The 21,977-nt window shown below is 42.7% G+C and overlaps 6 protein-coding genes and 1 long non-coding RNA gene across 18 annotated transcripts in view; 4 read left to right on the plus strand and 3 right to left on the minus strand.

The window, feature by feature from the left end:
• LOC6733832 (probable nuclear hormone receptor HR3) overlaps window positions 1-3,464 on the minus strand; it is a 39,109-nt gene extending 35,645 nt beyond the window's left edge. Inside the window, exon 1 of one of the 2 annotated variants that reach the window (XM_016182391.3) lies at window positions 3,407-3,464. In XM_016182391.3, the coding sequence (XP_016026838.1) occupies window positions 3,407-3,449 (43 nt within the window). In that variant the 5' untranslated portion in view covers window positions 3,450-3,464. The remainder of the gene's footprint in view (window positions 1-3,406) is intronic. The other variant, XM_039292824.2, reaches the window with a different exon arrangement.
• On the plus strand, window positions 279-1,934 carry LOC123327146. Its single transcript, XR_006541645.1, has 2 exons — window positions 279-955; window positions 1,047-1,934. It is a non-coding gene; the product is annotated as an uncharacterized LOC123327146 (long non-coding RNA).
• A 2,813-nt stretch (window positions 3,465-6,277) lies between the features above and the next one.
• Window positions 6,278-12,403, plus strand: LOC6733834 (histidine decarboxylase). 4 transcript variants are annotated; one of them, XM_016167781.3, is made up of 9 exons: window positions 6,278-6,331; window positions 7,323-7,557; window positions 8,105-8,683; window positions 8,913-9,022; window positions 9,185-9,238; window positions 9,523-10,216; window positions 10,534-10,679; window positions 10,734-10,962; window positions 11,228-12,401. In XM_016167781.3, the coding sequence occupies exons 2-9, from the start codon at window positions 7,530-7,532 to the stop codon at window positions 11,929-11,931; spliced, it is 2,544 nt and encodes an 847-aa protein (XP_016026842.1). In that variant the 5' UTR covers window positions 6,278-6,331; window positions 7,323-7,529; the 3' UTR covers window positions 11,932-12,401. The 4 variants fall into 4 exon arrangements, with proteins under 4 accessions (XP_016026842.1, XP_016026844.1, XP_016026843.1 ...); XM_016167783.3 differs by lacking the exon at window positions 6,278-6,331 and adding an exon at window positions 7,101-7,119; XM_016167782.3 differs by lacking the exon at window positions 6,278-6,331 and having other exon boundaries at window positions 7,242-7,557; window positions 10,734-10,975; window positions 11,228-11,369.
• Window position 12,404: 1 nt separating this feature from the next.
• LOC6733835 lies at window positions 12,405-13,847 on the minus strand. The gene is made up of 5 exons (XM_002080843.4): window positions 13,632-13,847; window positions 13,435-13,579; window positions 13,253-13,378; window positions 13,052-13,201; window positions 12,405-12,995 (listed from the first exon to the last, which is right to left on the minus strand). The coding sequence occupies exons 1-5, from the start codon at window positions 13,757-13,759 to the stop codon at window positions 12,687-12,689; spliced, it is 858 nt and encodes a 285-aa protein (XP_002080879.1). The 5' UTR covers window positions 13,760-13,847; the 3' UTR covers window positions 12,405-12,686.
• A 327-nt stretch (window positions 13,848-14,174) lies between these two features.
• LOC6733836 lies at window positions 14,175-15,813 on the plus strand. Of its 4 annotated transcripts, none has more exons than XM_016167787.3 (6): window positions 14,175-14,338; window positions 14,416-14,610; window positions 14,678-14,828; window positions 14,895-15,041; window positions 15,091-15,296; window positions 15,347-15,813. In XM_016167787.3, the coding sequence occupies exons 2-6, from the start codon at window positions 14,498-14,500 to the stop codon at window positions 15,420-15,422; spliced, it is 693 nt and encodes a 230-aa protein (XP_016026848.1). In that variant the 5' UTR covers window positions 14,175-14,338; window positions 14,416-14,497; the 3' UTR covers window positions 15,423-15,813. The 4 variants fall into 4 exon arrangements, with proteins under 4 accessions (XP_016026848.1, XP_016026847.1, XP_016026849.1 ...); XM_016167786.3 differs by having other exon boundaries at window positions 14,176-14,338; window positions 15,091-15,228; window positions 15,324-15,813; XM_016167788.3 differs by having other exon boundaries at window positions 14,178-14,338; window positions 15,091-15,228.
• On the plus strand, window positions 15,707-21,912 carry LOC6733838 (chondroitin sulfate N-acetylgalactosaminyltransferase 1). Its single transcript, XM_016167790.3, has 5 exons — window positions 15,707-15,844; window positions 19,406-20,473; window positions 20,581-20,717; window positions 20,778-21,080; window positions 21,140-21,912. The coding sequence occupies exons 2-5, from the start codon at window positions 19,435-19,437 to the stop codon at window positions 21,281-21,283; spliced, it is 1,623 nt and encodes a 540-aa protein (XP_016026851.1). The 5' UTR covers window positions 15,707-15,844; window positions 19,406-19,434; the 3' UTR covers window positions 21,284-21,912.
• On the minus strand, window positions 15,838-18,837 carry LOC6733837 (synaptobrevin). 5 transcript variants are annotated; one of them, XR_001600071.3, is made up of 5 exons: window positions 18,679-18,837; window positions 18,335-18,391; window positions 17,277-17,611; window positions 16,772-16,989; window positions 15,838-16,231 (listed from the first exon to the last, which is right to left on the minus strand). XR_001600071.3 is itself a non-coding variant. In XM_016182387.3 (4 exons), the coding sequence occupies exons 2-4, from the start codon at window positions 18,379-18,381 to the stop codon at window positions 16,155-16,157; spliced, it is 459 nt and encodes a 152-aa protein (XP_016026854.1). In that variant the 5' UTR covers window positions 18,382-18,391; window positions 18,679-18,837; the 3' UTR covers window positions 15,838-16,154. The 5 variants fall into 5 exon arrangements, 4 of the variants coding, with proteins under 4 accessions (XP_016026854.1, XP_016026853.1, XP_016026852.1 ...); XM_016182387.3 differs by lacking the exon at window positions 16,772-16,989; XM_016182386.3 differs by lacking the exon at window positions 16,772-16,989 and having other exon boundaries at window positions 17,277-17,542; window positions 18,679-18,836.
• Window positions 21,913-21,977: the final 65 nt, after the last annotated feature.

A 21,977-nucleotide genomic window follows, 5' to 3' on the forward strand; every position in this document is an offset into this window, starting at 1 on the left:
ATTCCAAGGGCGGAAAATTTTGAATGAGTCGCTTGTGTGCTCAACTATCAACTGAAACTACCATTTATAACATTTGTATAAATTTGAAGAGTTAGTTAATAGAAATTCTACTGAGATATATATTTTTATAGCATTTGCTATATAAACATTTAAAAAAACAATTTTTGTAAGCATAAAAATCAATATTTCGTAAAAGTAAAAACATATTTTCTTGCATTTAGATTATTTAACTCGTAAAAAATAATTGCTTACATACAAATAGTGCATAAAATATGTAATCCAAGGTCAACCCCTTGTTTTTAAACCAAATTTTTAGAATTTGTAGATAAACTGTAGATGTGGTAGCCAGTAATGAAAAATTTGAAGTAGGCAACACAAGCAGTTTAAAGATAATTAAATTTATGTAATTATATAGTATGTTTATAATAAGATTTAAAGTGTCATAAATAGTATGAACATTGGCACATATATATATATTTAAATGAGCTATAAATGCGCATTTTTAGTGCTCTCAAAATTACAAGAATGCACTTAAATCTTAAGTTCGCTAATTAAAGCTGCCAATGCCAATTTGGGCAAAAACCAATCAAAGAACTACTATGACCACAATGACCCTCGAGTGAATGCCCACAAAAAAAAGGGCGAACAGAGAACATCTCGGCCATTGCACATTGGTTTTTTATGTGTTTTTTTTGGCAGAAAGTCAAAAAAATTTTTTAACGGAATAAAAAAATTTTTAGTTTCTTTATATTTAGGATAGTCTAATTAGATAAAAAAAAGTCGATTTTTACTTTTTTATGCAACACTGGCTTATTGCCCACCTCTCAAAGAGAGCTGATTGTCGATAACATGCGTAAGACAAAATTGGCGGCAAATCATTGTGCAACATTTGTGGTTAATATTTCCTCAGAGAATTAAAAAGTTTAAGCTGGTGTCATGGAAAACAGTAGGCCAGGTATGTAGATTTGTAGTTCAGTAAAATTTTTGTGTATGTTATATGTTTTTGTGTAGTTGTATCGTGTTTTGTTTATGTACCTTTTTTACAGTCAACTTAACAATTGTAGCTGTGTTTCGTGGAATATAACTTTTGTATGGCAAACCACTTCAAAAGAATTTTAACGGCAAGTTATTAACTAACATGTGTATAATATTATACAACTAGTTTCATATGCACCTTTTTGTTCCTTTTTGAAAAAATTACGTTTTTGTAGATGAATACTTGTTTGGGCATGCAGAGCTGCTTGACATTTGGAGCAACAATAGTCGCTCTGAGGATGCAGTTAGGCAGCATATATTTAAAAAAATTGGTCAGAATAATTTAAATGAATGTTGTATTTCATTGATAAATAAAAAAGTTAGGTCCTTCTTTGATTACATAAGGAAACATTTGCCAGGTTGCAATAGATCGCTGGACAGGTTGAAGAAAAAACACTTCAAATGGTTGGCATCTAGTATTAGTATAATCGCTGATTGGAAAACTCCAAACAAAGTTGGTCGTCCAAAACTAGTTTATGAAAAGGCTAGTGGCCGACTTTAAAGAAAATTAGCTTCGGACCTTGCGGATGAAAATAATAATTCTGTACCATTACTCTTGCATGCTGCTTCAGTTTCGGCTAAAAAAGGAAATGAAAAGGACATGGCAGTTGTATATCATCATACCATCATATACATCTTAATATGATTTTATTTTATTTGATTTTCTGTATATAATATCATAATATAATATAATTAAAAATAGATACAAATTTTTTTTTTTTTTTTGGTAATGTAAATATTTTTATGGCATATCGGCCAGATCGTTTATATGGCAGCTATATGAAAGTTGACCAAATCACTTGAAACTTTGTGAATCATCTTGGGGGAAGTAAAGAGTAACACAAACCAAATTTGGTGAAGATAGGTCATCATTTCGAATTTCTGCCAAAAAAAACGCATAAAAAACCACAGTGCATTGGCCAACAGCCGGGGCAAATTTGGACTAATCACCTAACTGGGCTCCAGCCCAACCGATCGGATCGAGCCACCAATAAGGGGGGAGTTGGGGAATTGGGGGGGTATAGGGCCAAACTTCTTATAGAGGAGGGCCGATGATGGCGAACCGAGCGACCACCGTTAGGACGGATTCGGATTCTGATTCGGAGCCAAGACTCAAGCATCGGCATTAATATTTCATGTTTTTCCGTTGCTTAAATCATGTTAGATTTATTCTGCGCCGCTTTCAGCTGCCGCTTGCGCAACAACAATCAAGAGCTAACTGGTAAACTGGTAACTGGTTAGTGGTTCTGGCAGGCAGCTTACTAGCAACTTGCAGCTAAACTTGGCTAAAACACCGTTGGTTCTAACGTGAACGCGAAATGTGTGCCTCACCGTTGTAAACTTCTTGCGGCGGCTGTTGCCTCATCTATTGCAAGTCTGTGCCGATTCTAACCTGTTTTCTCTGCAGAAACTCTCCGAAAAAGTCCCGTAAGAAAGTCCCAGTTATTCAAGAGGAAAAACCTGTTACACGCAACTGGCTCAGAGAGCTGATTGCCAAGAAAATGGAGATGGAGAAAAGAAAGAACAGAACCAAAAAGAACCCAGCATATAGCCACAATAGCAGCAGAAACAGCAAACACGTTAGTACCGTTGCCTCGGATTCTTTGTTGCGCAACTGTGTTGCAAGATTAGCTGCGACTTCCAACTGGTTTATTGCAGCCCCACTGTCGATGAGGCAACAGTTGGCCGGGCCATTACTGTTGTTCTGCCTTGAAGATGTGGTAAAATCTTTTGGCTAGAATCGGAAATCCAACGGCGAGACTGGCGGAGGTGCTGCATTGCATGTCTTGCAGCTTGACTGCATATCCCATCCATTTGTTTGCGGCTATTGAAAGCCGTTGCCTTTTATAATCAATTAGGTTTTTTTTTAACTTTTCGCCAGCCTAATGAATCCAATAGTCGCTTATAGCCAGGCAAGGCTGGTTTCTGAGGCAAAATATCACCAGAACTATTTTGATTACCAGAGAAACTCTGTTTCAAAACTGCCAAACTCGAAAGACCTTTAACAAATTTATTTCAAAATCCTTTAAGCCAATTGAAATCAATTTAAGGAATTATTTGTCATCGTGTTTGGTTCTAAAGAGTGTTAAGGCCCTTTTCAATTTATTTCATCTATATGAAATTCTTTAATTAATTCTTTCTTTGTTAAAATTTGATAATATTGAGAAGTATTATGTATTCCCTTTCTTTGGACTCGCATTGCGGTTCTTTGTATTCTTAAGACTTCGCAATTGTTGCTGAAGCATAATTATTTAATTATAAAATTATTTAAATATAAATTGATTTATGGTAAGAACTTTAATATATCCAATAGTTCATAAATATTTTAGGTATATCATAGCTATGTTTAGTACTCCCCATTCTCACTAACCTCTGATGGTGCTGGGCATGTTATCCGGGTTTTGCAATCTCATCAATGGACATGGACTTTCGTTCAGACACTCAATCGGATCAGATCAGTGTCAAGGCTTTGAACTCATCTCCCGGCCATGAGATCATAATAACGATCGTAGAATCGGCGAATTAGTTCGAGCCCCAGTAATGGTATCGCATCTAATAGTTTTCAAACGGCGAAGTTAGCCGGCGAAGGCGATGATGAAGCCGGCGGAGTGGAACGGATCAGAAAGGAGAGCAAGCGTAATCGGGACTGGAAGCGATCCGATGAGAGAGCCCGGAATCCGAGTGGACTGGACTGGACGTGGGGACAAACGATTGCACACTAAATGGCCAGAGACCGAGTCAAAGACCCGTTGCATCCGATGATCATGATCGCGCTCATCATCGTGGTCATCATCCTCTGCATCGGCGGTGGAATCATCATCCTCTGGCGGGAACCTGTGTGCGGAGGCGAGTGGAAAGCCAGGCAAGCTCCAAAAAGAAACAGAAACAGAAGCTCAGCCGAGAAAGGAGAAAGGAGCTGCAAGATGTTCCCACCTCACACACGAACGCGCTCACCAACACACCTGCAGGAGGGGCGCTCACCACAATTCCTGCTAATTAAATGCGTGATCACTGCCCAAAAATATTCGCGCAGCAACCAAAAAGCTACAGTCCCGCCTTCCTACGAAGGATTTCATAGAAGTCATTCAAAACAAATGACACAAAAGCAAAAATAACTTTTGACATCTAATCATTTTAAAAATCATTTAAAACTTCTGGCATCTAATCATTTTTAAAATTCGTCAAAATAATAATAATAATATATTTGAATGTACAGTTTAGATAGGCTTATAGAAAAACCGATTAGCTTTTCTTTGTATAAAGCTTTCCATGGTACCTTTTAAAATTAACAAAGCTTAAAGCCCTTTAAGCATCAGAAGATATTAAAAACTATACCAAGATTCGGATCGATTTATGGAAGTTGGCCTGTACGGGCTGGTAACAAATACACATGCCAGCGGAGTCATGCGTGCATTTCATCAGAGATGAGATGTCCGAAAGTCCGAGAGTCTGACTGTTATTCCCAATGATACACGTAGTGCTCGGTACGAAGAGTTGGCGACCGAAACCCGTGACGTTGCTCGGCAAGTATCTGTGTATCTTTGGGGCCCGTCATCGGATCGCAACCCGCTCAGTTGCACCTTTAATCGCTGAGCAAACAGGAAGACTTCTACGGCAAACACACACACATGCACACTCGCACACACACTCGAGTTGTGGGGCGAGAACGGGAAAGGCGTAAGAGGGGGAAAACAGGTTGAGAAGTACCGCTAAGCGGAGGCCCCAACTTTCCGAGGTCAACGAACGTTCTTAGCGCTCAAGAATGAAGGAATCAAAACACACCAAAAAACACAGAGCGAAGAAAAGAGAGTGAGAGAGTGTGAGAGAGGAGAGTAAAGAAAGCAGAAAGAGAGAGAAAGCCATGCGATCGACTTAAGAGCGCGACAGGTAAGCGCTGCAACCAAAACCAAGAGAGCCAATCCGAATACGAAGAGAAAGGAGACAGTATCTTTTATTGTGTTTTTGTATGCACATGCACTTTTGAAACGAATTTATCTGTTGCCCACAGCTAAATGAAAAAGCTTACAAATTGTGTATTTTTAGCCGCAGATTTAAAAGAACAAAAAGGGAGAGAGCGGAACAAAAGCCGCTTTGTAACTGTCTGTCTCATGACCAAAAGAAACCGAAATTCTTATTCTTATTGCTCAATATTTGGTAATACACACTCATGGATACAGATACAGATATAGATACAACTACAGATACATGTGCATTCGACGTGCAAAAGCCATTCAATGTAGCGGTATTTTGTCGAAATTTCCTGAGTCTCGAGACGAGTACAAAGCTCATTGACCTCATGCTCTCCCTCTTTCTTTCTTCTCTCTTGTGCCTTCTGCCCCATTCCCTTGTAACAAGTGTGTAATGAGCGGGGAACGCGGGCCTGATTTGCTGTTTCTGATATTTTTTGGCGTTTTAAGACGGGCTTCCAGCTAACATAAGATTCGAACATTTTCGGCTTTTATGCCTTCCTGTGCGACTCTTCATATTCTTCGTTTTCCCTGGGGAATTTCGTTTAAATCTGGTCAGATGGGGTATTTATCAGTAAGCCCACAAAACTTGGCAAATGAGGGACGTATTTAGTTGGCAGCCTGTTGATGCCATTTGCGTCTACTGCCATCCGATTGGTCAGTGGATTTGTTTCCCTACCAAAGGACACCTCTTTCCATTGGCTGTTGCTTCTCCCTCTCTTTCGCCCACTCTCTCTTTTTCATCCTGCTTCGTGCTCAATGTCCTTTTGTTTCACAACCGCCTGTTGCTGATTTATATGCTCTTTCTCTTTGAAGGGAAGTATTCGTAACGAAAATGATAAAATATCCATAAAAATGTTGATTACTACACGTAATACCTTTCAGCTCTTGACGTTTTGTGACTCATCGCCCCTTTATTTCATAATGAATAAGAAAAAATTAAATCAAATTTGCAATTTATTTTTAAATGATTTTCCAAGACTCAAGTAATAAATATTTCAAATAAATTTATACTTATATATTAGAAAACTTATAAAATAATATATAACAATTTATAACAAGTAACAACTCTTCGAAAGATATCCTAGAAGGGTATTCAAAGGTGTGCATCAATGCAAACGCCTTGCTCTAAGCTTATTGTTGTCATCACCCATTTTAGGAAAATAGCCATCCTGCTGTTTAATAGCAATTTCATTTGGCTTGTCCTTCGTTTTTGCATCGGAAAACAAACAGTTTCCGGGTATAAATAGGTCCTGTTTGACTCCGATTCCATTCAGTTGGACTTTGATTCGAGTCCTGTGCGTGGCAAATTGAAATCTATTGTAATTGTGCGTATATAACTTGGTAGTAAAATAGTTGTATTTCCGATATATATTAAAAATGTTAAAATCCTATAATTTTAAAAAACAAAAGTGTTCGAAGAAAGTGTTAAGCTTAATCTCAATATAATTATTATAATAAAATTATTTTAAGTATATAAAAAGCGAGTATCTGCTGTAAATTATTAATAACCAGATGAATTGTAACCAGATTATCGTGTGGTTGTTAGAATTTTGTGTGATAACTTCAAGTGAATGCTAACATATTTTTTAAATTCCCTAGATATTTACAAATGCTTAAAAAGCCACAATGTTGCTGTTCTATGACTATCAACATTATTTGTGAAACGGCAAACATTTAATTTGATTTCGATCGATGAATTTTAGTTCATGTTTCCATCGTTCTAAATGCATGACAAAATGCAGTTGGAGTATGGGTGCACGCGCTGCAGATCGCTACAGATATAGTTAATTTGCGGTATTTAAAATATAATCAAGCTATGCAAGTCAGCAAGCATAAACAATTAGAGGGTGCTTTCCAATTTAAACGGAATTTTGTTGGGAATCAGCTGGCGATCCGAGCGCATCCCCCTTGGTTACACCCCTAATATCGTGCTACCCATGGGATGGCCAATTAGGGAGCTCCGTGTGTTCCGACAACTTGCCAACACATCCCACAGCCAGATCGGATTTGTATTGCAGCCAACAACCTAATTGGTTTTGGCCAGGTCTATAAAAGCCCGGCGCTATCCCAAAAGCCCTAGTTATAGGACAAATATTATCACGGCCGCAATTAGGTAACCACCCATCGGATTCGAACCCTTCCAGTGCCCGAGGTGCACCCTTGTGTTTTCACAGCTGTTAGCGTTTTCATAGCTTTTCCAAGCGCTTTTCTTGTCATTTCCACTTCCAGCGAGCGCCAGAAGCCCCACAACATCGGAAGTGCACAAGTTTCTATTCCATTATATTGTTCTCCGTTGTTTTTACTATTTTCCACCAGCGGTCAGACAGACGGTTGACGTTCCCAATTCGGCATTTCAATTTGGCACAAGTCCCCGAAAAATGGAGCTAGCCTAGCCAGAGTCCAACAGGATTAGGCCAAACTCATTGCGAAACTAAACGCCTGAAGATACATCTACAAGCCCTGATTGCGTGCGACAATTGCACAGTATTTACGTCAGCATCGGTTAAGTGAGGCGATTGCACCATGGACTTCAAGGAATACCGCCAAAGGGGTGAGTACTGTCCAAATCTGGGCCATAAAATGCACAGCGGCGGACGCGTGTAAGTAAATACCGGATGGAAATCCGGTATCCAAAGGGCCCCATATATTTGATTGGCCCAAGGCGGATTTGTCCCGGCCGTTTGTCTTCGTTCCATGGCCCGTAATTGAAATCCCACACACGGAGAAAATCCCAGCTATGCAGTATCATATTTTCAAATCAATTTTTATTGACATTTCCGAGCTTACATGGCTGCTTTTGTTTAAAGCGTGTGGCAATTATTTATTCGCAACTTTAGCTGAACAACTAAATAATTGCAATTGCGAGTTAATTACACACTCTTGGTTAACATAATCTACGAAATGTTAGTATATTACATCTATTTTCTTGTTGGTTTTATTAACACTTTAACACCTTTCCTAGTCATAAATAATTGTTTTTTATTATAAATAAATAGACATTTATAAGGATTAAATATTTTTAAAAATATTATATATTAATTAGGAAAAAAGACCTTGCAAATTCAGTTGAACTTTATTAATGTAAACTTTATTTACAGGCAAGGAGATGGTCGACTATATTGCGGACTATCTGGAGAACATCCGGGAACGCCGAGTTTTTCCGGATGTGAGTCCCGGCTACATGCGCCAGTTACTGCCGGAGTCCGCTCCGATCGAAGGAGAACCGTGGCCGAAAATATTCTCGGATGTGGAGCGGATCGTGATGCCGGGCATAACCCACTGGCAGTCGCCCCACATGCACGCCTACTTTCCGGCCCTCAACTCCATGCCTTCCCTACTGGGCGACATGCTGGCGGATGCGATTAACTGTCTGGGATTCACCTGGGCGAGCTCGCCGGCCTGCACCGAACTGGAGATCATAGTGATGAACTGGCTGGGCAAGATGATCGGTCTGCCAGATGCCTTTCTCCACCTGAGCTCCCAAAGTCAGGGCGGCGGAGTTCTGCAGACCACTGCCAGTGAAGCTACTCTGGTTTGTCTGCTGGCGGGACGGACTCGGGCGATCCAGCGATTCCATGAGCGACATCCAGGCTACCAGGATGCGGAGATCAATGCCCGGCTGGTGGCCTACTGCTCCGATCAGGCGCACTCCAGTGTGGAGAAGGCGGCGCTCATTGGTGGGTTTAATCTATCTAAGAGGAGTAACTTTCTAGTAATTGATTGTTAGGGGATCCTTTGTCTGATTACATTCCCTTATAGCGAAAACCATTTACACTAATACACCGAAATACGTATGATCCACATTTGCAACTATTCTATCTATTGGTCGGCACGCTCGACCATAGCCAACTTCATTGTTTAAGCCGCTTACGGTTTAGGCCACACTCCCACTCTTTTGTTCCACAGGACTCGTGAGGATGCGTTACATCGAGGCGGATGAGGACCTGGCGATGCGCGGCAAACTGTTGCGCGAGGCCATCGAGGATGACATTAAGCAGGGCCTGGTCCCCTTCTGGGTGAGTGGCAGTCTGTCAAAATTAATTGGCTTGCCTTCCGCAGCCAGCTGATTCCCCATTCTTGATTCCTAACTCCCAACTGGTGACGCCAGATTCACGACTCCCACTGGAGCCAATTAATACATGTCAGCATTTAAGTGTCCTGCGGTGGTTTATTTTTAGGTCTGCGCCACGCTCGGGACCACCGGCAGCTGCAGCTTCGATAACCTGGAGGAGGTGGGTGCTTAGGGAATAATTACAAGAAAATAGAAATAATCCAATGGCCTAAATTAACTGGCCTCGAAACATCTACCAGTGATATAAAAAGCTCTAATTAATGTAAAGGATTTTAATTGTTTTCCTAAAAAGCTCGAAGTAAATTGTTTTTTGTTAATATCTGTTAACAAAAGTGTTTAAAGTGAATGAATTGAATTTAACACTCAAGAAATTGAAGTATTGATTGATTACTATAACGCATAGTTTTTTCCCAAAAAAAAATAATTTAACATTTGTTCCCTTAGATTGGAGTCGTGTGCGCGGAGCACCACCTGTGGCTCCACGTGGACGCCGCGTACGCCGGTAGCGCCTTCATCTGCCCGGAGTTTCGCACCTGGCTGCGTGGTATTGAGCGGGCGGATTCGATAGCCTTCAATCCGTCCAAGTGGCTGATGGTACACTTCGATGCGACCGCATTGTGGGTTCGGGATAGCACCGCTGTCCACAGGACTTTCAATGTGGAGCCGCTGTATCTGCAGCACGAGAATTCCGGAGTGGCAGTGGACTTCATGCACTGGCAGATACCGCTGAGTCGCCGATTCCGTGCCCTGAAGGTGTGGTTCGTCCTGCGATCGTACGGGATCAAAGGACTACAGCGCCACATCCGCGAGGGCGTGCGATTGGCTCAGAAATTCGAAGCCCTCGTCCTGGCCGATCATCGTTTCGAGCTGCCCGCCAAAAGGCATCTTGGCCTGGTGGTATTCCGGATACGCGGCGATAATGAGATCACCGAAAAGTTGCTGAAGAGGCTGAATCACCGCGGCAACCTGCATTGCATCCCATCGTCGCTGAAGGGACAGTATGTCATCCGGTTCACCATCACCTCGACGCACACGACCTTGGACGATATCGTCAAGGATTGGATGGAGATCCGTCAGGTGGCCTCCTCTGTGCTGGAGGAGATGAACATCACAATTACGAATCGCGTCTATCTCAAGGGTAAACGCAAGGCCTACCGCCTCAAGTAGCCACCGCTTCCGCTTCCGTTCCCGTTCCTGTTTCCGTTTCCGTTCCTGTTTATGTTTTCAGCTTGTTTATGCACTCCGATCCACCCGATTATGTGGTTTTGCTAATATACAATTGAGCTTTGTTGTATTTTTCAGATATTTCATTTACAGTTTTTTTTTTTGTAATTATTTATAAATATATTTATTTCAAACGGCGTTAATCAGAGAGAAAATCTCTTGTAGGCTGTTGTCGTCTAGTTTTCAACGAAGGCGGTTAGTTTCTTCTAATGCCATCTTGTTACCCCTCAGAAACCAAGGAGAAAAACGAAGCTTTTGGCTCGAGTCTTCTGCTGTCGAATTCTCCGCTCTCGCCCAAGGTGGTAAACGGCTCCTTTGCGGCCATATTCGATGCGGATGAGTTCCTGGCCAAAACCTATGCCGGCGTTCGGATAGCGGTAAGTCGATATGGGTTAGTTAAGCAGCCGGTTCTTGGACTTACGGTATTCCAGCACCAGGAATCGCCATCGATGAGACGACGTGTGCGTGGCATCCTCATGTCGGGCAAGCAGTTCTCGCTGGACTCCCACATGGACGTGGTGGTTCAGACGACCCTGGACGCCGGCAATGGAGCCACTCGTACCAGCACCACCAACTCCTATGGCCGCACCACTTCGGCGGCCCAGGCAACCTCGGAGAGGCAGGCCAGCATCCAGGAGGACAACGAGGAGTCGCCGGAAGGTATGAAGCCCAGGTAGAGTAGTCGGCTTTTTAGATATATCGCCAGAGCTAGTCAGAAATTGAGGAACTCTTGCAGTAATTATACCAGTGATGTCGATTGACAATTTTAACCAGACACCCAATAATTGTGTAGAGTATCTTGAATATAGAAGAAAATATGTATATTTAATAATGTAGGTGTCGATTAAAATCAGTCAATGCTGCATTATTGGCCAATGTTACAGAAACTTCTGCTAACCATTTCAGTTATTTAATTTCATTTTAGAAACTGAATTGCTGTCACTGTGCAGGACCGGCAATGTACCCAGTCCCGAGCACGCCCACTCCCTATCCACTCCTAGTCGCAGCTGTAGCTCCAGCCCCCACTCACTGACCCACTCTCTCACTCAATCCTCGCCGCGATCCTCACCAGTCAACCAATTTCTACCCATTACTTTGTGCGCAGTGCCCAGTCAAAGCCAACTTTCAATGCCCGTTGCCATGCCCCTGCCCAATCGCAATGTCACCGTGTCCGTGGATAGCCTCCTGACCCCGGTCACCACCTGCAACGTTTACCATGGCAAGCGGTTTCTGGAGCCCCTCGAGAATCTCGCCCAGACCAGTGCCTCCTTCAGCAGCAGCATCTTCCGCCTGCCGACACCCATGGCCACGCCCACCCGGGAATCGCCTGAGGATCCGGACTGGCCGGCGAAGACCTTCAGCCAGCTGCTGCTGGAGCGCTACTCCTCGCAGTCCCAGTCCCTGGGCAATAACTCCTCGACGGAGAGCAGCAGTCTCAGCGGCGGGGCCACTCCCACGCCCACTCCCCTGAGTAGCCTGGATGAACTGGTGACGCCACTGCTGCTCTCATTCGCATCCCCCTCGCAGCCGATGCTCTCCGCCCATGGCACTGGGGAGGGTCAGCGGGAGCAGGGCAGCGACTCGGATGCCACCGTTTGCTCGACAACCTCATCGATGGAGTCGCTTTAGTGATAGCCTTAAAAATCCCATATTAAGTTTTTACTAAAATACGAATCTAAGGACAGAAGTACCTAATTGTATGATCTTTTTCTGTTAACTAAACATGTTTAAGCCAACTACTAGCTTACTCAATCTGAAGTTACATATTTTCTTTGAATACTAGACTTACGTTCAAAAACAATCTATTCCCTTAATATTCAATATTATTTGGCACCTCAGTTCATTGTATATAAGTGTGATTGGGGAGAAGGGTAAATCATCGAACGCTGCTGTGCAATCAATCAATAACGCAATCAATCGTAATTCCAATCAATGTTGTGCCGTACGTTAATCTACAAAATATGCATGCCCATACCATAATACTATGAATTTCCTACTTTAAGCTAACAATCGGTCAAGACTAAAACTCAAAAACTTACCGGCTTACCTATGTATCTCCATGTCTAATCAATGTCAGTGTGATTAAAGTTTCAAAGTTCTAGTTAAACACAAGAAAAATATCTGTTTTATTGTGGGCAATATATGCTGTTCTAAGCACATTTTTGGATTCTTTGTTGTATAGTCACAGCTTTTTCGCGTTTTAAGGATACCAAATATGTCTCCTTAATACCTTTAGGTACTAATTGGCACTAATTACAAGTCGACTAAGTGCCCAACCATGTCGATAATCCTGCATCCTGGAATTTGATGCGCTCTATCCGAACTCTAAGTGGGGAAAAATAGTCGCTTCGCCTCTAGAAGAATACATTGCCCCCTTTGGAGGGTTATGGTGCATTTACACCTGGGGAGCCCTCACTGCCCAATGCCGTCGGTCCTTCATCGGTGTCCTCGTCATTGTCTTCCACGACTTCATCCCCATTAGTCGGTGTCGTCTGCAACCAGCTGCCCTCTAACGGAGATCTCGTGGTTACAGCGGCCTTCGAAGCGAACTTGTAGATAATCTGTGCATAGAAGGTGAGCAGGAAGATGATGATAAAGTCGTGGAAGAGGATGAGCGAGGCCAGCAGGTGATCGTTCAGCCGCATCTCGGCAAAGCGTCCACCATTGATCGTCTGGGCATGGTACATCACGAACTAAGGATAATATATAATCATACTAATGGCTCACACGTAAAACGTTTTATTTTTACCAAGAGCACAATAATGCTTATGAAGATCTGGAACACCACAAAGGAGTAGGGCATATCGATCAGAATGTGCATCATGACAAAGAATACGGTGACGATCAGGAAAATAAAGGCCATTACAAACAGTATTACAACGTCCAATGTAAGATCGTGCTGGGAATACAAATTCAAGCAAATATATTGGAAATATATAAACGTCCTTACTGGTATAATGGATCCCAGCAGCACAAACAGGAAGACCAGCAGCACACAGATGAAAAACCACATTATCAAGTCCTGCCAAAGAGTTCTTGCCACCAGAGCGAAAATACCAATTATCACAAACTCCACCTAGCCAAGGGATTCAAGGTGGAAGATCAGGCGGAATGTGTTCGCAGGATACTCACTATAAGCACGGTGATCAGCCAGTTGAGGCCAATGATGAAGCGGATCTTCTCGAAGAATATGAACAGCGTGACCATTACCATGGCCACCGCGAAGAAGATCACGCTAATCCAGTAAAAGTCTGTAAAGGTCACACTTATGTCCGATCTAAAAGAACAGCGGTTACACATAGCACCTCAAACCCAGCTGCCCAACTCACATCAGGCTGACCAGGAGCCACTGCAAGAGGGCCAGGACCATCCAGGCTATGGTCACCATGTAGACGACGCATGCAAACTTCCGGCGGGCCCGCCGATATGCCCGCATTCTCTGGCGGCGGTCCTCCATGGCGGTGTGGGCGTGGCCCGGGTATCGTGTCGGAGTATGGAATTCAGTAACAAACGATAACTAATTTCAAACCTAATGGAGAAGTCCAGGCCACTCTGATATGTGAAGCTGGGTGGCACGCAACCACTATCATGAAAGAAGCCCACTACACCAAGATCTTTAACTCTATTAGTGAACTGATAGAATAGTGATAGATCTGATAGATCAGTTCACTAGGTAAACTGTGCGGACTCAGAACAAAGAAGCATGAAAATATGCATGATTCAAAAATATTCAGTTTTACCTTTTAGAAGAAAGCCAAAGCGATCTTACGCAATTCTATGGCGTGTATGGTCAACTTTTTAAATGATTATAGTGTATTGATTTCAAAAACTAGTTCAAACAACTTATGTTCTATCATAGATATCTAGGGTTTTGTAGGAATGCTTTCAATGAATACAAAATCATTCATTGCAAAATGTAAAATGGGAGTTTGGCAGTTACACAACATACAGAATTCGCAAAATTTTTGTATGGCCGTACTTTGCTGGTCATTTACGTGCCGCAAATGAGTTTTCACACCTCAAAACCAACCGGAAGGTAACGATTACCGGGACAATCCAACCCACCGCGATCCCGCTGGCGGACAGAACAGTTGGCATTTATTTTTCTGATAGTTTGATGTTTTTCTCATAAATTTAGATGTGAATCGAAACAAGCCACTCCAAATACAGTTTCACAACTAGAGCGTCTGTACATATGTTGCGCGAAAACCCCCCACCGCGCCAAAAGAGTTGGGTGGGACCCACGTACAGAGTAACCATAATTATGCTCGTCATCGGACAGATTCAGGTCTCGGTGGCCATGGAGATGTGAGTAGTGGTCCTTGCTCTTGCCCTGCGGCATTTGACAGACCTTTCAATTGCTCCTCTTTTTCAGAACGCCTCTTAAGGAATTTCTCGCGGATCGCTACTACCTCAGTCTCGTGCAATTTGTCGTCAGCTTCCTATCCATCCAGCTCTACGGATTTTTCTACCACATCATCGTTAAAAAGCCGATGTGGGTGCGGCTATTGGCGGGCCTCTGGACGGTAAGTACATATATAATCTCAACTGATTGATGGAGTCCTTTTCGAACGACCTCTTTTGATCTCCAGTACGAGGTTAACACCATGTCGATCATGAAGCCCGCCAAACGTGCCCCTTATATAAGCCTCATCCTGTCCATCTTCCTAACATTCCTCATGATGATCATCAGTGTAATATACGGAAATAGTGCCATCAAACACAAGAAAGGCCTTTTCGTAAGTGAGGAACTTGTTGAGTCGCCGACACTTACCTCCTTTACCACAGACTACCCGGCACAAGGTTATCCTGTGGAGCGAGCGGATATTTGTGCTCACCTGCTTTGGCATCATCGTGTGTGCCGAGATGAAGCGTGTTATCATAGAGTTTCCAACCCTGCTAGTATACACCATTCTCTCGAGCGTGGTAAGCCTCGGGGAAACGAATCGATACACCTACTTTCCCAGGGTGCTGGGAGCATCTTTTCAATCAGGGTAAACATTTTTAAAATAACGACACAGTATTCCTCCAATTTTGCCCACAGTTTGTCATGGTCTTTGCCGCTTCCATGCGAAAGCCGAACTTCTACCGCCAGGAGTCGACCGGGGACTACATACTAATCGGCCAGCTGTACTACCTCAACTTCTTTGCCCTGTACATGGGCTATGTGTGGACGACAGCCTCGTTTATAGAATTGATGGGATGGCGCGCGGACATTCATGATATATTCGTGTACCTGTTTTATCGGAAGAACATCGAATGAGTGGGACGCATGCGTGGACTATCGGAACAGCTGGGACAGAATGTTTATGCGAGACGAGGCAGCTCCTGCGGCAATTGGTCAGTGCCTCGATGTCGATGGGGCAAGTTTGTCTAGGTGCCCGCGACTGCTGTCGTCTTGTTTCGATTCGGTTTGCCGGAAAATCGATAACTGTTTCCATGGCACGCGCATCTTAAGCAAAAACGCTGAATGTAAATAAATGGCTCTGTCCGCGAAACGTTTCCATAAAACTTCGGTGGACTTCATGGGTCCGGTTAAAGTGTAGGTGGCATGATGTATTTTCAATTGGATGATATACACGTATATATAATTGTATATATGCAATACACATTAATGGGACCTCTGGTCTCGGCTACGACACGTAAAAATGTTAAGTTTAACATTAAGATTTAATAATTACATTCTGGTTAAATATATGCTAGACGCAATTTTAGTAAGTTATCCTTTTGATTTGCTTCATCTCCCCTTCTCTCATTGCGCGAAAAGACCAGAAAGGTTTCCGTCCCAGTTGTGTTTGTTTGGTCCTTTTCCATTTCGTATCCATGTGTTTAACTCACTCCCTAAGAGGCCTTTAGTGCGGCGGTGCTTGGGTGATGGCCTTGTTTCCTCCACCACTGCCGCTGTCACTACTAGACGGCCAAACGGACACTAAAAAGGGAAATACACAGATGTTAGAGCTATGCTTATATCAGATTCAACGAGTTCCTCTTCTTAGCAAACAACTAAACTTCGAAATTAAATGAAATCGCGTTATTTTTAAGTAAAAGTTCTTAACCCCCAGCCCATTATACTGAACATTATGTTGACGAACGATTCCTTTAGTTATTTATTAATTAACAACTTTTGAAGTCAGCTTTTATCTTCCCGCTTACTATCTTACATACCTCTCGATGTTAGAACGGATTTCGTACTGTCATACTTATTTAATACTTTTTACGCGAGTTTAATTTGAATAAAATCGAAATGGTTTTTTAAAATGAAATTTCTCTATAGAACAGCGCCGTAGCCCCAACATTGCAGATATAACCCCATTTTTAGCTTTTTAATAGATTTGCTTACACTATATACATATGTATGAACTTTTTAGTCTACACACGTACCACATGGAGGTTCTAATCTTCGCACACTACAGACTAAACAAATATAACGATAATTAACACTTAGGACAGGCACAAGAACAACAATTACCTTTAGAGCTTTAGAGTTGCTTAGCTTAAGACTTTTATAAAATATAATATACAATTAAAGGTGTATATAGTAGGAGCCAGTACACGTACACAAACGTGTTAAACGATTAATCTGAACCTTAACTTTGCTGATTGGGAAACGGAATTACATGATTTTTGTTGGCTTTGCTTTTGTTTTTCTGTGAGTGTGTGTTTAATTGTATCAATTGAAAAGCGACACTGCAAGTAAACAGAAATTCACAAGGGGTTGTCATCAGTACGAGTAGGAGTATCTGTTATTGGATTAGTTAGCTGCGAGCCACATGGACAAGCTGTTAGGACCGAAACCACAGGTTGAGCAAGATTAGGGCGTTTGCAGGGCGTCGACTTGCGTTATAGATATAACAATACCAAACCAAACCAGCCACCTAGCTACACTACTGATCTTTAGCCTGATCGAGAAAAACCGCAACCAGAAGCACCAGCAAAAGGCAAAAGCCGAAGCGGTATAAAATCGGTTAGCTTACCCAGAACGATGATGAGCAGCACAACGGCTATCACGCCCAGAATGATCATCATCTTCATGTTGGCCCACCACTGCTTGCGCTTCAGCTTGCCGGCCTGCTGCTCGAACTGGGATGCTCCCTGCTCCAGCTGGTCCGCACGCTCGCCAAGTTCCGATAGCTTCTGGTCCCGCTCCAGGACCTTCTCCACGTTCACACGCATAATCCCGACCACCTCGTCAACCTTGGCTTGGGTCTGCTGCAGCTTCTTCTGGGCCGCATTGTTGTTCCTGATTTGATGGTCCCCGAATTGATTGTAGTTGTCATTCGCGTTCGGCGGTGGCGGAAGTATGGGAAAACTGTACAATATTATGTGTGTTTGTGGGGGTTGCTTACACTTATTAAGAGCAGCAGATGGATCATCAAGCTGCAACGCACAAAAGCACGAGTCTTGGTGGCCTATATCAGCTTCGTTATCATTACTTTCTTTGTGAGGCTATGCCAATTTACCTTTCACGTTTTAATAATGAGACTTGTGTCCTAAAAATATTTTCTTTCTTCTTAAATTCGTATAGACTAAAAAAACGTTATAATCTCAAGTTCTGTTGAAATTGCATTGACAAAACAAAATAAAATGAGTAATATTCATTTGTTATTCATATATGTTAAATGAAACATACTTAAGTATGCAAAGTAACCATTTGCGATAAAGTGAAATTCTCTTTTTGATAAGCTACTGGCAAATGTTTTACAATTTTGTATCGAATATTATGAATACTTTTTTGTTATTCGAGTTAATGGAATTTGCCATTTCACATTAATATTCCATATAAGATAGCAGCTGACTCTACACTACCTCAACTTAACTGAGCGCTTTTAATGACCCTAATTGATTTCAAACTACAACTGAAGCTGCCGCTTAGGCAGCATGACGTTTAAGGAATTCCAATGTCCGAAAGTGAAGGCCGAAGACTTTACTTCCGGTTCGCTGTGGCCCAAATGAGTCAGGTGACGTCACTGCATGGGATTTTCCTCGCTTTTGTGCGCTGAGCCTGTTGATTCGATGGATTTCCACCACTTACTCGTTGTTGTTGGATCCGGATGGGGAGGGGACTTCGTTGTTCTCCATTGCGAAGTTGCTGCGGGAAGAAAGCGAAGCAGAGAAAGGCCTTTATTGGGTGTCTTAAAAGGGAGAATGCAGGTTCCGTCACACACACACCCGAAAATGTTTAGATTACAGGTCCGAAAGGAAAAGAAAACAAAACGCAGCACACGCCTTATCTATTCGGTCTATGAATCACTCGATTTAGAGGAATGCCATCACCATTGCTCGAAAAAAGAACTTGTTGCATGCCGCAATGCCAACAAACGCTGTTTACGTGGGTGGAACGCCACCCCCAGCCACCCACCACCCCCGAGCACTCACCTTGACAATGTGTCTGTAGAATACTGCTGTGTATTTCGGGTTTTCCACGGAAAACTTCGGCTGCTTTTTAGATAGCACTATTTTTTTTATATAGAAATATCAACTTGTGATCAGTGTGACCGTTGAACTAATAGAGCTGGAACCAAACCCGATACCTTATCGATACTATCGATGTTTCCTGAAACTCCTTGTAAATTGAAAAATAAAAAATTTATTTAGCTTATAAAAAAGAATTTGGATATTTAGCTTGTATCAGTATACCAATTATTGTTTACAAGCACTTGCACTCCATTTTTCTTAAGTTCCTTGCAGATGATGTTAGATTTTAAATCATTTGATTGTTATATTATTTTATTTTGTATTGATATTATTGTATCCTTTTAAATAATCAATGCCGCAAGCTTAAATTAAATTTTGTTTTGCTCCAAACTGATTTATCTTTAATACTTTTACAAAGGATCAGGGAAAATAATTAATAACGCACTGTTGCCTAAATAGCAAAGACTAGCACCACTGAACTTTTCTACCGAGCCATGTACATGTAATATGTAAATAAATGTAGAATTCCAAAGCAATGTAGAATATCTGTGAAAGATACTTCGTCACTAGTTTTTTCTGTATAGACAATTTAAAAAGTATTATAGTTTTTGAAAAACAGGCTCAAATGTGTGTTTGAATTCTACTATTGTGCGAAATTGATTTTATTTTATTTTATTATTTTGAACAGGTTGAAAATCTTGCAAGAAACTATGGAAAATGCATAACTCCCTGGTGTCCAAGTTGCTGCTGCGGCTTTTGCTGCTCTTCGCTTTGTTGACAGGCGCCTCCATTGTGGTGCTCACAAAGTGCGGATTCGATGAACTGACGACGAGGGAAACTCAAGCCAATAATCCGAGTGAATCCAGCGGATTCAGTTATACCTTAAGCGAAAGAGAGGCGGAAATAGAGCGGCTGAAACAGGAAGTCCTGGCTCTCCGCACTCAAATCCTCTTCCTACAGAATAATCGCAGCACTGCCAAGCCATCCAATGGCAGTCTTCAGTTGCAGGAAACCACCGTGGGTCCAGCAACTGCTCCACTGGGTCACCACTACGACTGCAGCAGCTATATTCGCAAGCAGGTGGGCGCCGCAGAAATTCTGCATGGACTGCCGCTGAACAACGAGTACGAGCTGATACCCTACAATCACTTCACCTTCACGCGGGTATATCCCATTGACTTGGGCCTGGGAAAGCGCGTGGTGGAGAAGCCCATCGGTTATCGACGACGTGACCTCATCGAGGCGGTAAATAAGGCGCTGGAGAGCCTGAACAGGAATCACTCAGCGAGGATACGAGCCAAGGGAGCTGGTTCTGCAGCGGCTTACCCCTCGGATGTGATCAAGTACACCCTGGATGATTTCATCGAGGGCATATACCGCAACGAACCCACCACAGGCACCCAGTACGAGCTGTACTTCCAGAGTGTCAAGCACCAGGCGAGTCCAGTGCGGAGAGCCCTGGTCATGCGACCATTTGCTCCTCTGCAAACTGTGCAGCTGTCGGAGCTATCTTCCAGTGTGGATAATAGTGGTGCCCCTCCAAGTCACAGTCCGCCCATAATCCACGTGATACTTCCGTTGGCTGGACGTCTGCACAGCTTTCGCAGCTTCTTGCAGATGTTCGCCAAGCTCGATGATCGTCGCCTGGAGCTAATTGTGGTGTACTTCGGAACTCACGGATTGGAGCAAGCTAGGAGCCTGGCAGGACGATCCCAAAGAACTCAGTTTCTGGCACTCAATGAGACTTTCAGTAGGGGTAAGTACTGGTTTTGTTGTTTAATTCGTTCTTAATACGTTTGTAAGTTGATTACGCATGGCTTTACAAATAATATTGGTAGTTAATAATAGACATTTTGCTTATAGCCAAAGCTTTAAGACTGGGAGCAGAGCACATTCAACCCGCTGGGGAGGACGTGCTGCTCTTCATGTGCGACGTGGACATTATGTTCACGACCAAGTTCCTGGAGCGCTGTCGCTGGAATGCCGCGCCCGGAAAGAAGGTATATAAATCTGCTATTATCTTATTTACTAATACATTAAAAAATCTTTTTAATGCTTAGGTCTACTACCCCGTGGTATTTAGCCTGTACAATCCGCATGTGGTGTACTCACTGCAGGGCAAACCCTTGCCCAGCGAAGAGGAGCAACTGGTGATATCGAGGGACACCGGATTCTGGCGAGACTTTGGCTACGGGATGACGTGCCAGTACCGCTCGAACTTCCTAAAGGTGCGCGGCTTCGACGAGGAGGAGATTGTAGGTTGGGGCGGCGAGGATGTGATGCTATACCGAAAGTATGTTCGATCCAAAATCAAGATAATCAGGGCCACCGACCCGGGAATCTTCCACCGCTGGCACACCAAGGTACTGTTGTATCCATCGAATTCCGGCACATTGGAGCTACCAAGTTATCTCTCTTACAGATCTGTTCCAGTTCCCTGACAGCCGATCAGTACCGGGCCTGCATTCGATCGAGGGCCTTGAACGAGGCCTCGCACGCCCAACTGGGATTCCTGGCTTTCCGGGATGATATAGCCGCGGCTAATGCGGCAAAGATGACATCGTGATACTTGACTATCACCCATGTATCCCAAATCGCTTGGCTTCTCTACTTAAGTGTGTGTGATTGGAAAGCAGTGATGTAGTTTAAATGTCTAGGGTTTTCTACCAATTATAGCTTTTATTCCATTCTGTTTTATTCTAAAATTAAATTGTGATTTCATTTCTATCGCCAGCAAAGTACCATTAGTTATATGTATTGTTTTAGATAGAATATACAATATTGTGATATCTATTTTATGCTTCAGTTATGTCATCTTTAAAATCAGTTTGAATGGAAAGGAGCACTGCCACTGTATCACACATGCAAACACACGTACTTACTGTAGGCCATAAAGTATGTACAACTTGAGACAATAACTCGTATTTAGCAGAATCGTTGAATTAGCTTAATTGTTGATCTTATTGCGCCCTCAAGGGAGCCACAACCACACAAAGTTGAAGATGAAGTCAAATCGCACTGTACACATACACATCACAAATTGTTCTTCCATGAAGCGAACTAGATGCAATCTCCAAAGCCCAAGAAAATATATATTTACGAGTACCATATCGAATCTGTATCTCAAACTGAGCCTAGCAATTCTGCCAGACTGTTGCGCGCTTTGTAAAAACTAAATTAAATCGTTTAATTAAACTTGTCGCCTGGTTGTTTTTTTTTCGCCGCTGGGCTATGCTTTTTATGGGCAATGCCAACGACCT

The sequence above is a fragment of the Drosophila simulans genome, chromosome 2R, assembly GCF_016746395.2.
Source record: "Drosophila simulans strain w501 chromosome 2R, Prin_Dsim_3.1, whole genome shotgun sequence".
In the NCBI taxonomy this organism is placed as follows: domain Eukaryota; kingdom Metazoa; phylum Arthropoda; class Insecta; order Diptera; family Drosophilidae; genus Drosophila; species Drosophila simulans.

Bases quoted from the DNA above. Each gene is read 5' to 3' on its own strand.
- LOC6733837 (XM_016182387.3), bottom strand. From the start codon at position 18,381: ATGGAGAACAACGAAGTCCCCTCCCCATCCGGATCCAACAACAACGA. The intron at 17,612-18,334 runs GTAAGTGGTGGA...AATATTGTACAG, and splicing joins TCCGGATCCAACAACAACGA to TTTTCCCATACTTCCGCCAC. The intron at 16,232-17,276 runs GTAAGCTAACCG...TTCCCTTTTTAG, and splicing joins GCTGCTCATCATCGTTCTGG to TGTCCGTTTGGCCGTCTAGT.
- LOC6733836 (XM_016167788.3), top strand. From the start codon at position 14,498: ATGTTGCGCGAAAACCCCCCACCGCGCCAAAAGAGTTGGGTGGGACCC. The intron at 14,611-14,677 runs GTGAGTAGTGGT...CCTCTTTTTCAG, and splicing joins GTCTCGGTGGCCATGGAGAT to AACGCCTCTTAAGGAATTTC. The intron at 15,042-15,090 runs GTAAGTGAGGAA...CCTTTACCACAG, and splicing joins AACACAAGAAAGGCCTTTTC to ACTACCCGGCACAAGGTTAT.
- LOC6733835 (XM_002080843.4), bottom strand. From the start codon at position 13,759: ATGGAGGACCGCCGCCAGAGAATGCGGGCATATCGGCGGGCCCGCCGG. The intron at 13,580-13,631 runs GTGAGTTGGGCA...CTGTTCTTTTAG, and splicing joins TGGCTCCTGGTCAGCCTGAT to ATCGGACATAAGTGTGACCT. The intron at 13,379-13,434 runs GTGAGTATCCTG...TCCCTTGGCTAG, and splicing joins GGCTGATCACCGTGCTTATA to GTGGAGTTTGTGATAATTGG.
- LOC6733834 (XM_016167781.3), top strand. From the start codon at position 7,530: ATGGACTTCAAGGAATACCGCCAAAGGG. The intron at 7,558-8,104 runs GTGAGTACTGTC...CTTTATTTACAG, and splicing joins CAAGGAATACCGCCAAAGGG to GCAAGGAGATGGTCGACTAT. The intron at 10,963-11,227 runs GTATGAAGCCCA...ATTTCATTTTAG, and splicing joins CAACGAGGAGTCGCCGGAAG to AAACTGAATTGCTGTCACTG.
- LOC6733838 (XM_016167790.3), top strand. From the start codon at position 19,435: ATGCATAACTCCCTGGTGTCCAAGTTGCTGCTGCGGCTTTTGCTGCTC. The intron at 20,718-20,777 runs GTATATAAATCT...TTTAATGCTTAG, and splicing joins ATGCCGCGCCCGGAAAGAAG to GTCTACTACCCCGTGGTATT. The intron at 21,081-21,139 runs GTACTGTTGTAT...TCTCTCTTACAG, and splicing joins TCCACCGCTGGCACACCAAG to ATCTGTTCCAGTTCCCTGAC.